General features: G+C 40.5%; 1 protein-coding gene across 3 annotated transcripts in view; it reads left to right on the plus strand.

The window, feature by feature from the left end:
* CTPS2 (CTP synthase 2) overlaps positions 1–11,147 on the plus strand; it is a 95,864-nt gene extending 84,717 nt beyond the window's left edge. For all 3 annotated transcript variants that reach the window (XM_031445831.2, XM_031445830.2, XM_064483379.1), the window contains 2 exons: positions 9,584–9,694; positions 10,924–11,147. In XM_031445831.2, coding sequence (XP_031301691.1) covers positions 9,584–9,653 — 70 coding nt within the window. In that variant the 3' untranslated portion in view covers positions 9,654–9,694; positions 10,924–11,147. The remainder of the gene's footprint in view (positions 1–9,583; positions 9,695–10,923) is intronic.
* Positions 11,148–12,884: the final 1,737 nt, after the last annotated feature.

Here is a 12,884-nt window from a genome sequence, read left to right on the forward strand (position 1 = left end):
GGCTGGTGGTCTATGGGTAAAACTCACCAGTAGTTTCTGAGAAAAGTGACTGCTTGCTAGCAACTCCTGAGCAAGACACAGTATGTCTTAGAAAGGAAAGACCTCTTAACAAAACTCTGATGCTAGTATTGGAATTCCAGAGTAGCTGGCTTCCAGGCTAGTCAGAGAATCCCTGTGCATTAGCCCTGAAATGGAGTGTTCCTTAAGAGCAGCCAGCATGTGATTTATCTTTGTTTCCCTGGCTCCCTAGTATGCAGCCGTTCTTTACTACCTATTAAAGTAATGAATGTAGGTAGCAGGGGAGGATATAGTATAGTCTGATCTTGACACCTCTCAGGGAGTGGTTGCTCATGACTTAATCCAGCAGCAGACACTGGGCTTCCAGGAGAACCTTGCCGGCTTGTCCCTGCCTTTTCGGTGGTCAGTGACCACCGAAAAGCAAATAACTGCTTTGATGGCCCGGCTCTAATGTGAGCTGAGTTGGGACTGTATGTCGATCAAACAAGATTACTGTTTGTATTCAATCCTCAACAGTGTGGCAAGAAATATGAACACTAGAATAATGACTTCCTTTCCTAGAATTTCTGGGCTAATAATATTTAAATGGACAGCACGTGTACAGCCGATGTCTTTTTAAAACCCACAATGAAAAATTCCTTGGCTTTGAGCAAATGTACCTGGGCTGTAACCTTTGCATTCTGCCCTGTGGAGAACGTTTGTCTTAGTGTCTGGGAAGTTGCAGTAAGAATATTATTTTGGGCTCTAGAGCTGGTGAGCTAACCTCTCAGCTACTCTGGTATATATCGGATGGCAGCCGTTACGAAGACCAGTCCACTGGGTTTTAGATTTGTAGTGGTCTGTTCAAGAGGCATAATAGCGTTAGGATAGAATTTTTTATGTTTTTGTAAGCTACTCAAAAGTACTTGCCAAATTAAACTAAGTCTTGTTTTAGGGGTCCCCCAAGACTGCCCACACATTTGGTGATTCACTGGAAGGAATCAGAATACAGTTGTACTCGGCTAGAATTGATTTCGGTGACACCGTAGGCAAACCCAGCTGGGTCAGTAAGGGGAAGAGGAATAACTAGGGTATGGAGAAGTCTGTCTGCAGGTTTCTTATGCTCTCTCCTTCCTGAGAAAGGTCACAGAGCTCGTCCTCCCCCCCAGCAGTAAAAGTGCAGTGTGTGATGTTTATGCCCAGAGAAGCCCGTGTGACACTCAGAGTTTAGGGTTTCTTTAGGGGGCTTGTCACATGGGCCTTCTCTGCGTAGCAACCACCCAAATTCCAGGCTCTCAAAAGGAGAACAGCATTCACCATAAATCACATTGCTTGTACAAAGAGCCTAGGCCCAACGAAATAACCTTATCAGTTAGTAATGGAGAAAACATTCTGCAAGCTAGCTAAGTTCCCCTGCAGGCAGGCCCTTCTAAAGATAGCAGCCTCAGGCCTGCTGTGTTAACTCTTTTGCGCAAGTCTAATAAACATTTTTAGAATAAAGAAATCCAATGGGAAATTATGGTCCATTAAATAAATCATTGTAATTATTTGCTGATATCTCTCCCCTGGTGTCTAAATAGAATTTGTCCCATGTATAAACGGTAACCACAGATTTGTATGGTTTGGCTGGCATATAATGTCATGGAATGAGACTGCTTCATGTAAATGTAGTGAAGAATTTTAGGAGATTTATGCTAAACAGAATATCCAAAGGTTCTTGTAATTGTGAGTTCCTCAGTATCTAGAAACAAAGCACGTGCTCTCTGTCCAGAATTCCATTTTTAAGCAACTAGAAAGAGAAGTGGTGTGGGAGTCTAAAGTTCCTAGGTTGTTTTTCAGCCCCTGTTGTCTCTGGGCAGACCCTCAAGGCTCTGAGGAGCAATCACTCCACACTGAGCTTGGGAAAGATGTCCAGTTTTTGTGATGCTGACATCTATCATGCCCTTCTGTGGGTCCGAGTCGAACTCTCCTGCTTAGTTAGTGCTTGTTCTATGTCAGGAAGCAAGACCCTAAATGGGGTTCAGTCAGCAGTTCACAAAAATGCGGCTTTTTGGGGAAACGTGTTTTTAAAGTATAAAACTGGAATCTTAAGACATGTGAGTAGCATTTTATTCTAGATTTTAGAATCCTGGATTCCATGTCTCCATCCAACACATACTATCTCTTGTGCAGAAAAATTGTCTTTTTGTAGTGAAACAGGAAGCAGGCTGGTGGAGAAACAGCAGGAAGGAAGTTTCTCCAAGATGCGCTGTATTCATTTGGCTGTTTCAGACCAAACTCAAAAGTTGAGAGTCCTCTCTAATCAGAGGGTCCTTAAAGGAAGTACAGACCCGGAGTCAGTGCCTTCCATTCCTGATCGCTTGTGTGCTCCTGGGATCGCCGTCCGTTCTCTCCTTTGAGCTCACCTTTCCTGCTTCACTTTTCTCTTTGAATCTCAGCAGCAGTCAGGGAGTGAAGGCACCCATGTCCTTTGCCATCATCCCTGGTCTCCCTTCTGTGACTATTGGACTTTTCCTTCTAAGTGACCTGCTGACTTCCAACCTGAGAAGATTTTGTTTTCTGTTGACTTCTAGCTGTAGCATTACAGAAAATTTGGAAAATAGAGGAAAGCATCTGTAAACCTATAAGTCTGACAGTCATTGTGCTTGCTTTTGAGTCTTTCTTTCCCATCTTTAGTGTATATCCATATATGACTCATTTCATGGTTGTAATCATAATAGTGAGTATGTGCGTGTGTGTATTTTTTCACAATTCTTTAATTGATTGATTGAAGTATAATTGGTTTACAATGTTGTGTTGTTTTCTGGTGTACAGCATAGCCATTCAGTTACACATATATATATATTCCTTTTCAGATTCTTTTTCATTATAGGGTATTACAAGATATTGCTACACAGTAGGACCTTGTTGTACTCAGTTCTTTTGTTTTGAAGACGTCCAAGCCTATAGAAAAGAGGAAAGAATACTGTAGTGCAAACTTGGACACTTTCACCTAGATTCATCAATTGTTGCCCTTTTAGCACATTTACTTCTCTCTCTTTCTCTCTGTATAAATTTATTTCTGAATCACTTGTAAGTTGCAAACATCATAGTATTTCCCTCCAAATACTTTATCATGCATTTCCTAAAATGGAAGACATTTTCTCACATAACTAGAGTCTCATGATCACACTTAAGAAAATTACCATTAAGTCAATGACATTGTTTAATATCCTGTCCATATTTAAATTTCTCCATCTGTCCCCAAATGTCTCTTTACCTTTTTTTAAATTAAAAAAATGTAATCAGTGCTCAATTTTAGGTTCATTTGGTTCTGTTTCCTTAGTTTCTTTTAATCTGGGTAAATCATTCTGTCTTTTTCAGTTCTTTATAACACTGACTTTTATGAAGAGTCCAGGCCAGTCATCTTGTAGCAATGACCAGAATGTGAATTCATCTGATTGTTTTCTCACAATTAGAATCAGGTTAGACATTTTTGGAAGAATTGTTCACTGGGGCTGTTGTGTACTTTATGAGGACCTGTCAGGAGGCACATAAGGCATGTAACATTCCCTCTCTCTTGTCACTCGGTGGATGATGTTGAGTTTATCATGTGGGTAGAGTAGTGACTATCTGGATGTCTCTTTTGTAAAGAAACATTTTTCTCTATTTTGGTTTCTAAAATACCACCCCCCCAAAGTGAACTAGGGTTCCTGGAAGAAATAGCTGGTTCCAGGTCTAGGGCAGGAAAAGTACAAGATGAGATTGGAATATATTGCTGGACTTAAAGGAAGAAAGAGTTCAAAAACCAAGGGGGAGGTTTGTATAAGATCAAAGGAACACACTTGAAAGGGTTCCTGCTGGCCTCATTTTGCACAGTTTGAACAGGAAAAAGAATAATTACAGCATTGGATTATAACATACTACATTTCTTACAAAAATTCCATAGTGCTACTCAGGAAAAACATAAAGGCCAATTAAAAAAATGTAGAAGCAACCCCCAATATAATCACTGAGTCAAATAAGGGTCATCAGTGGATGCCAAAGCCATTCGATGAAAGGTCATGGAAAACAGTATAGTCTTATGTTCTCAAAGCATTGCCAGAGTCTTTCTTAATTACAGAAGCCTGTCTTTTGACCTTAACACCTTATACGCATTTTTTCAAGTTGCATGATACTCATGGTGTTTAATGACGGTATACTTCATCATTCACTCAACGTGCCACATGTCCTAACGCTCACTCCATCCTCGCTATGGTGCTGGGCATAAGAGAATTAAGAACTAGTCGAATAAGAATACATGCCCTGTCCTGGGGGACTTACTGTGTAGTTATAATGGTTCTCTACATTTTGGGGCTGACAAATCACCTTCTGAGAATGTGATGAAAGTGGGGGGCTCACTTCCTGGAAAACTGTACACACATAGCAATTTGAACATCATTTCTTGGTGTTCATATCCCAGAAGCCCTCCATCTATTGACATTCTTCTAGGGAATCCTCAGATACAGACCTCCAGCTAAGAAAGGACACAGATGTGCAAGTGCTCAGCCCCCACGGTGTAGGAAATAAGCCTTACAGCTTGTCTCTCTTTGATGGCCGCACCCCAGGAGCACTCCCAGGCTCTCAGGATTATGACTAACATCAAGATAAACATCTTCCTAGTAGTGGTACCACCATCCATTTCATCCACACACCTGACTGAACTCCCACGAGTGAGCTCAGATTCCTCTCCATGCCTCCTCATCTTCCATAGTCAGCAGGTCGTGGAGAATTATGATGTTGGAATCCACCTGCCCTCCCTCTGTCTTCTGCCAGGCTGAAGGGAGTGTGCCTGGGCTTCAGTGCATGGGCTCTGGAGGCAGGACCTGCTGAGTTCAACCCAGCTCTTTCATTTCCCAGCTGGCTGCACCCTCACTCTTCTGTGCATCAGTGTCTTTGTAAAAAGGGGTAGGAATAGTACCCACTTCACATGGTAGTAATGAAGATTACTTTTTTTTTTAATTGAAGTATAGCCGATTTACAATGTTGTGTTAATTTCTAAAGATTACGTTTTATACTAAATGTAAAGCATGTAGCACAGCGCCTGGTCTGTGGTAGGAAATTAAATGGGAATTCTTGTGTTGTTATCATTGTTAATTTCACCTTAGTTCCCATCGCCGTCGTCTCTTGCAAAGCCTCCTGCCTGGTGTCTATGGCGCTAGCTCTCGTCTTCTCAATCCATCTTCTGCCGGCAGAATGGTGAAAGGTCTTCCTAGTTTGAGCTTAAAACTCTAAATGGCTTCCCCTGACTTACAGGATAAAATGCACACAAATCCATATGGAACAGCTTGCAGTCCCTGAACTTCCCCAGAGGGTTTAATGCCTTTGCTTCGGCTCTCAGAGCTCCCTTGGCTCCTGATACACATTCCTAAAGTGCTTAGTGACAGGGGACTGCCAATCTGTAGCCTGTTAGGATGCCGGTTCACCAAATCATTATTGACGGTGGGCATTGGAAGTGGGAGTGGCCTCTCCGCTGTTGATAAAGAGTGTCCATTTCTCCCTTTAAGTCATCCTTATCCCACTGGGTAGCTCTTTCTCTTTGACTAGGAGAGTGAGATACTCTTTTTCTCCTGAGTGAATCTGACATGCATTTTCCAGCAGTGTTTTAAACTTGGAATCACCTTGCCTTTTTTTTTTTTAAAAAAACCTTTGGGCTGCATGGTTGATGTTGCCAGGAACCATTCGTACAATATAAGGTGCAAATATTTTATTTCTGTGAGGTCAGTGTGGGTGAGTGGAGCAGGTGCTATGGGTTTATTTTCTGGGTCTGTTCCATAGGGGGTAATTTTTTCTAGGTTCCCCCACTCCTAAACCTCAGGATCTTCCTCCTGTAGGGTTGCTGTGAGGAACAGTTGTGATGGTGCTTTGTCAGCTTTCAACTGATATAAAAATACTACTCTCCCTGTTTTGTTACATTTCAAGCAAAAGTGAACTGGAAAAAAAGATTCTTTTTTTGCTTTCTTTTTTGACAGTTCTTTGAAATATCTTTTAAGACTGCTCCCCTACCATTATTGTTTGACTGCAACATCATACCTTGAGACTTTTTCTGGTAAAGCACTGGCGATAAACCCATTTGAGTACACCTTCCCTCAGGGATTAAATGTTGCTTAAAAGGTTCTCTTTATTGATCGTGGTTCACTGCCTGCTGATGATGTGGTATCAGCCAGGAACAGAGTTAATAGTCATATAGACTACTGTGCTTTGAATGCCCTGCCAGGGTCGCGTTCTCCCACTTACTATTCAATGCAAAACTCATTCAAAGCGTACTAAGTTTTTATTCCATTGCTCTTATGTTTTATGACTTCCAGGGGCTCTGTGAGAAGGAAGTAAGTGTAGCAGTAACAGTGCTTTGGGGGAAACTGTGCATGGCAACCTGTTTTGAAACATGCTTTTCCCTCATGAAATGGATTTCAATATAAAGTATTGTAGGAACTTACACATGCTGGGAATCATAAGTATGCCATTACAGTTTTTAAGATTCCAACCACCTCTTTCTGTTAATAGAGAAGAAATGGTTTAACATCTGCCTTGGGACAGCATAGAAGGTGGGCTCCATGAGGCATTACTGTACCCTTGCCCTGGTGTCTTGGAACATGTTTTCTCATAGTGGGAATTTATTAGGAACCAGGAATCTTTGACAAACAGACTTGACTATGACAAGCCTTTTGTTTGTCAAAGAACCACAGGTAGACCATTGCAGTCAAGTCTTGTAAGTCAAGCCAGTGTTGTAAGGATTGTGATTCCCATGCATTGCTACTGGTGATTTTATCTTGTAAGGAATAGTGCAGTAAAAAACTTAAAAAAAAAAAAGAGTGCTTCCATTATTTAGGGGGCACATGATAGCATGAGAGATATTTGCTGTGATTTTAATTGACTGTAGATAGCCAGACCTTAAAAAAAAAAAAAAAAAAGGCCTTTCTTAGGGAGTAACAAGGAGAACCACTGCATGGTGATTATGATTTTTTTTGCATCATTATTAATTTCTTTTTAAACCAGTGCTATCCAGTAGAACTTTCTGCAATGATGGAAATGTTCTGTCATCTGCACTGTCCAGTGGGGTAGTACCAGCCACATATGGCTATGGAGGACTTGAAGTGTGGCTCAGTGTGAATGTGTGGGGAATGGAATTTTAAATTTAGATAGCTAGTGTGGCCACTGGCTACCATATTGGACAGTGCAAGTTTAAAACTTTCTGCTCCTCAAATGTAACAAGACACCCATAAATGGATCTGTATCGTGTGGCATTTCATAAAGTTTAATGTATGAGACCCTAATATCTAATAACCCTCTCGACTAAGAAGTATTTGTGTGTGTGTGTGTACAGAGATTATTCAAAAAGACAAGGTAGTCTTAAGATAGAGCTGAGATACCTCAAATTAACTAAAAATATGCCCAAATAAGTAAATCTTATGACTTAAGTCTGTACTGTGTGAAACAAAAGTGAACCCCTAAGTCTGATGTGGCACAGAGTAGTGCCACATTTTATTGGCTGTGCAGGAGCCACTGCTGTACCACACGTGGATGATGATCCACATTTTATTTCTAGCACTTGTTTTTTGCTGGCACATAAATGCCATAAAAAGCAGCAAATTTAGCAGCCATGCCTATGTTGAGAATGCTGTTCTTGAGGTATGGTGATTTATTTGATTGTCTTACCTTCGCCCCTGAACACATAGGACAGAAAATTAGCGAACCCAGTCGCTTGCCCTGGAACCTCCCTTTGTTAGTTTCAGCCTGTGCTATTTTGATGTGTTGGCAGAGTTGGGGGCTGACAGTCGTCAGACAGGATATGACAACCATTAGCTTAAACGGACCCACCCAAGTCCACTTGCTCATGTGGGTAGGGAGTTACTCTTGGTACCAGAAACAATTCTGAAAATCATGCCCTTGGCAGCTTTCACGGCTTCTTTATATTTCCATGACTTTGGAGAGGTAGCATGTTGTAAAGATGTAACCCCCATAAACAGTAACAGCTCATGTTTGTATATAGTTTCAGAGCACATTTATGCATTCTCCTTTGGCCCTCATAACATTTTGGTGAGGTCATAGGTATTGTCACTACTTTTTCCTAGATTCTCAGGATAGGATTCTGGCTCCACCTTGAACATGCTGTGTTCTATGTCACCTGAACATCCTTGGCCTTCACTTCTTCTCACAGAAGGAGTTGAGTGCACCTTCCATGTACCCCTTTGTTCTGTAGAATTGGGAAGGACTCTGTGTTTGTGTAGTGAGAATGCATGGTTATATAAGGATATATCAACTTTAGGGGGCTGTTTTTTTTTAAAAAAAAAACATTCTTCAGTTATTCCTGTGTTTTCTTTATTGGAAACCCATTTGTAACAGTAGGAGTGATTTTTCTGAATTAAAATCTAACTAGGAGGTATCTTCTACTTGATTAGTTTTAATGTTATGTTGATTTATGTGTTTATCTAACACATCTTGTCTTTTCTGCCAATTCTTTGTTTGTTTTGTTTTTTGAGGGGTAATTAGGTTTAATTAATTAATTAATTAATTAGTTTTTTAAAAATAGAGGTACTGGGGATTGAACTAGGACCTCATACATGCTAAGCACACGTTCTACCACTGAGCTGTATCCTCCTCCCGTTTTTTGCCAGTTCTTAATTTTTTTCTGTCTCTTCTCCATACTGTAGCCCCACCCTCTACCCTTTCCAGTGTTTTGTCCAAAAGTCAGGGAGGAGACCAAGATTGTTAGGATTTTGTTTATGTGTTTATTGATACTTGCTCACTATGTTTAGAGTAAATCTTTCTTTTCTAACCTGTCAGCATAGGATTTCTCCAGTTGTTCCCTCTCCTCCCTTTAAAAAAAAAAAGTGGATTTCACCTCTTACGGAATTTAGACTTCTATTCTATAAATCAGTAAAAACTTGACCAAGGTTAGGAATGGGTCAGGCATAAAACACTCCCTGGCAGTGTCGTCTTTATAGATCAGTAGAACTCTTGAGGAGTTGATCAACCTGCTGAGTTACTTGGAACCGAGCAAGAGGAACCCCAAACTGAGCCTATGGCTTGGAGTGAAAGTACAGTTGCAGACCTGTCTCATGGAGATGGTGTAATTTCTATAGGAACCCAACATGGCAGCATCTATGTCAATAATCAGTCCTACATTGAATACTGCATGTAGCTCAAGGTAGTTGGAGCGTCACATAAAGTTTCTAATTTGAAAACAGCATAATTGTGCAAATTATATCTCAAACCCTTGGACCTATGAGAATGTTTGTTGGAATGGAAAACTTTTATGCTGTTGACCTATATTAGTGGTCTTCAGAAAATTATAAATTTCAATCTAAATGGACATGCTTTTATAAATTTTCTGAATAAGGTACTTCCAATTTAAGATAAAAGCCAGTTACCAGTTCCTCTGACAACAGGAGACCGTTGTGTGTGGTTGGACTAACGTCTTCCTGTAGTGACTAGGAAGTGGTAATAGATTATTCCTTAGTATTTTCTCGGAGTGGGGCTTAATTATGGAAAGTGTTTGGGACTGTAAATAGAATAATTGTCCAGAGTTTTTTTACACTTTGCTTAATTAGTTCCTCCTTTGCTCTAGTGACAGATACAGCGATGCCAGTGATGATAGCTTTTCAGAGCCAAGGATAGCTGAGTTGGAAATAAACTGAAACTGATACATGACTTGGAATAACCAGCACTGCCTGAGAGGGTAAGATGGAATCTTTATGTTCTTGTTTGTTTTACAGAAAGGCTGTTGTCTTGGTGTAGAAGGGAGCATTGCAGAACTTGTCTCGCAGGATCTGCCGGCCCGGGATGCTCCTGTTTAGTGCAGTTAGCAGGACAGACTTGCCAGCCGATCATGCTTTTGGGGATCTGGAATGCACCCAAGAAAGCTTGCAGTTAGGAATGCACCTGAGGCCATAAGAAATAGATCCGTGCACCTATAAATGGATACGTGGAGGCTGTAGTGCTCAGAGTTGTAATAGTCTAGGTGAAGGCTCAACAAACTTGTTCTGTAAAGGGCCAGATAGTGGCTATTGTCAGTGTTGTCAGCCTTGTAGTCTCTGTTGCAACAACCTCACTGCCTTTGGAGCCAGAGAGCAGTCTCAGGCAATACGTAATAAACGGGCAGGGCTGTGTACCAATAAAACTTTATTTCCAAACCCAGTTTGCTGACCCCTGGTCTAGGTCACTCAAGGAAAAGCAGATTTCCTTGGGTTTGTTTAAAATAAGTGTTTTCTTACAAACTTACTGTTACCCAAGGGGAAAGGGGATGGGGGAGGGATACACGCTACTATATATAAAATAGATAAACAACAAGGTTCCACTGTATAGCACAGGGAACTATATTCAATAGCTTATAATAACCTATAATGGAAAATAATATATATGTATAACTGAATCACTATGCTGTACACCAGAAACTAACACAACATTGTAAATCAACTATACTTCAATTAAAAAAAAAGGCACTTTCTTTCTTTGTGGGGATATGCCAGAGACTGACTTGGCTTCCAAGGGCAGCTTATTTTTCCCACGGCTCCTTGAGATTTTATTAATGGAGACAACAGGCTGGATGGCTTTACTCCATTCATGCTCAGAGGCAGATGCTGCCTGGACAACCCTAGGGGTGGGGCAGGCCTTAAACTGTCCTTGCTCTCGAGTAGGGACAGCAGCTTTTGGAAAATTTGCTCCTACATGGGCTCTCCTCCTGGTTCACTTAAGGGGCCCCAGGGAAAGCACATCTGTGTCTGTTTAGATTTGCCTCAGACATGGAGATCTTTAGGATAAAACTGAAAAGGTGCAAAGATGAGTTGGGGGTACCTTCAAGACTTCTGTTATTCAACTTCTTTTTTATTGTTGTTGTTCTTTTTTTTCTTTATATTATTTCAACTTCTGATGTTGCCAATACTTGTATTCTTTTTTTTTTTTTTAAAGCTCTGAAATAACTAAAGGCAAGACGAAGAACTCTCTGAAGAAATCAGCACACTCTTATAGAATCACTTTCTTCTCCACCAAACATGGGATGTATAGCCTCGAGCGAAATCTAATAATACCACTTCCTGAACCAGAATCAAAGGGGTGGTTTTCTTTTTTCTCCAGAAGTAGCCTTTAGTTCTCACAAATTTCTTTAGCTGATTAAAGTTTTCCCAACAACCTTATGGGCAGAAAGTGTGTTCATGTTTTGTCCAGTGGATGGTGATGTCCAGGTGGTGGCCAAGGATCCAGGTAACTAAACCTTCTCTGGGCTAGATGGGAAGGCTGGCAGGCACAAGTGAGAACTTATTTTGAGTCAAAAATGAGTCATTCTGTTACCTAAACTCAGCCACAGATTTGTGAGTAGCCCAAGCTTATTTCAGTTTCTTACTCTGTTTATTTCTACTTAAAAGTAAGATGAAACAGGTCTAAGACTGGGGATGGCAGGTGAGACCCTGGCCTCGGGCAAAGAATTTAAGTGGGCATTAAAAAAACTGAGGAATCAAGATTTTTTTTTTAATTTTTATTTTTTTAAGATTGGTTTTATATATATAAATATATATATATATATTTAATTGAGGTGAAATTCACAAACCATAGAATTAACCATTTTAAAGTGTACAGTTCAGTGGCATTAGGTACATTCACAGTGTTGTGTAACCACCACCTCTATCTAATTCCAAAACATTTCCATCACTCCAAAATAAATCCCCACACCCATTAGCAGTCACTCTCCATTCTTCCCTCTTCCCAGCACCACCCCCCTCCTGCAACCTCTAGTCTCCTTTCTGTTTCTATGGGTATTCCTATTCTGGACATTTCCTATCAGTGGAATCATACAGTAGGTGGCCTTTTGTGTCTGGCTTCTCTCACTGAGCTTGATGTTTTCCAGGTTTATCCATGTTGGAGCCTGTGTCAGTTCATTCTTTTTTATGGCTGAATAGAATTTCATGGAAACACAATTTATTTTATTTATTCATCCATTGATGGATATTTGGCTTGTTTCTGCCTTTTCGTTATTGTGAATAGTGCTGCTTTGAGCATATATGTGCGAATATTTGAATATCTGTTTTAATTCTTTTGGTGAACCGTTATACCCAGGAGTGGAATGGCTGGGTCATATGAGACTTATGATTTTTGGAGGAAGCATCAGTAGTATTTTAATATAGTATTTTTAAAAGTCAAAATTCATTTGAAAAAAACCCACAGTGAGCAAAATAACGAATTTTAAAATAAAGCCAGGATTCAGCCCTGCACCTCCCTCACCTGCCCCTGTCCTGGCCCTGTCGTACAAAATTGTGATCCAGTGGGCTTCCTGATTTCCCTGTTGAATGTGTTTGAGATGACTTAGTTGTGGGTTACATTTGAGTCTTCTGATACTAATTTAAATATTTTAGCTGGTCAGTTAATTTTCTTGTCATTGTCTTTGGCCTTTTAACTTGTTTCTCTTAATGCTGTAAAGCATTATTTTGTGAAACACTACAGAAAATTCATCTGCCAAACACATGCAGAAGTGAAATGAACAATTCTGGTAAACAAAAATATTAAAGAGCTTTATGGCTCCACTTGTGAAAATTACAGCTTGAAGATCACAGGAGGCTCCAAATGAAAAGCCCACAAGGTAGGTTAAAAGCTGAAATAGGCCTTACAGAGAGAGGTACGGAAGCACAGAGGGGATACTTTAACTGCACAGTGGGGTAGTCGGGCTTAAATGAGAGTTTTCAATTGTAATGATTATGATTTCTAAAGTCACTTGTAACAGAGTGCTTACGCTTTGGGCTAATAATGTGTGTAAGTAGGACTGGAAGGAAGGGCCCTTCAGTAGCAATAAATCAGCCTCTTTGTTGCTCCTACATGAGATTTTCTTTTTTGGGGACCCCCGTTGAACTTGGAATGGTAGCTTGGCTGCGTAGGTTAGTGGG

Source organism: Camelus dromedarius, chromosome X (genome assembly GCF_036321535.1).
Source record: "Camelus dromedarius isolate mCamDro1 chromosome X, mCamDro1.pat, whole genome shotgun sequence".
Lineage (NCBI taxonomy): Eukaryota > Metazoa > Chordata > Mammalia > Artiodactyla > Camelidae > Camelus > Camelus dromedarius.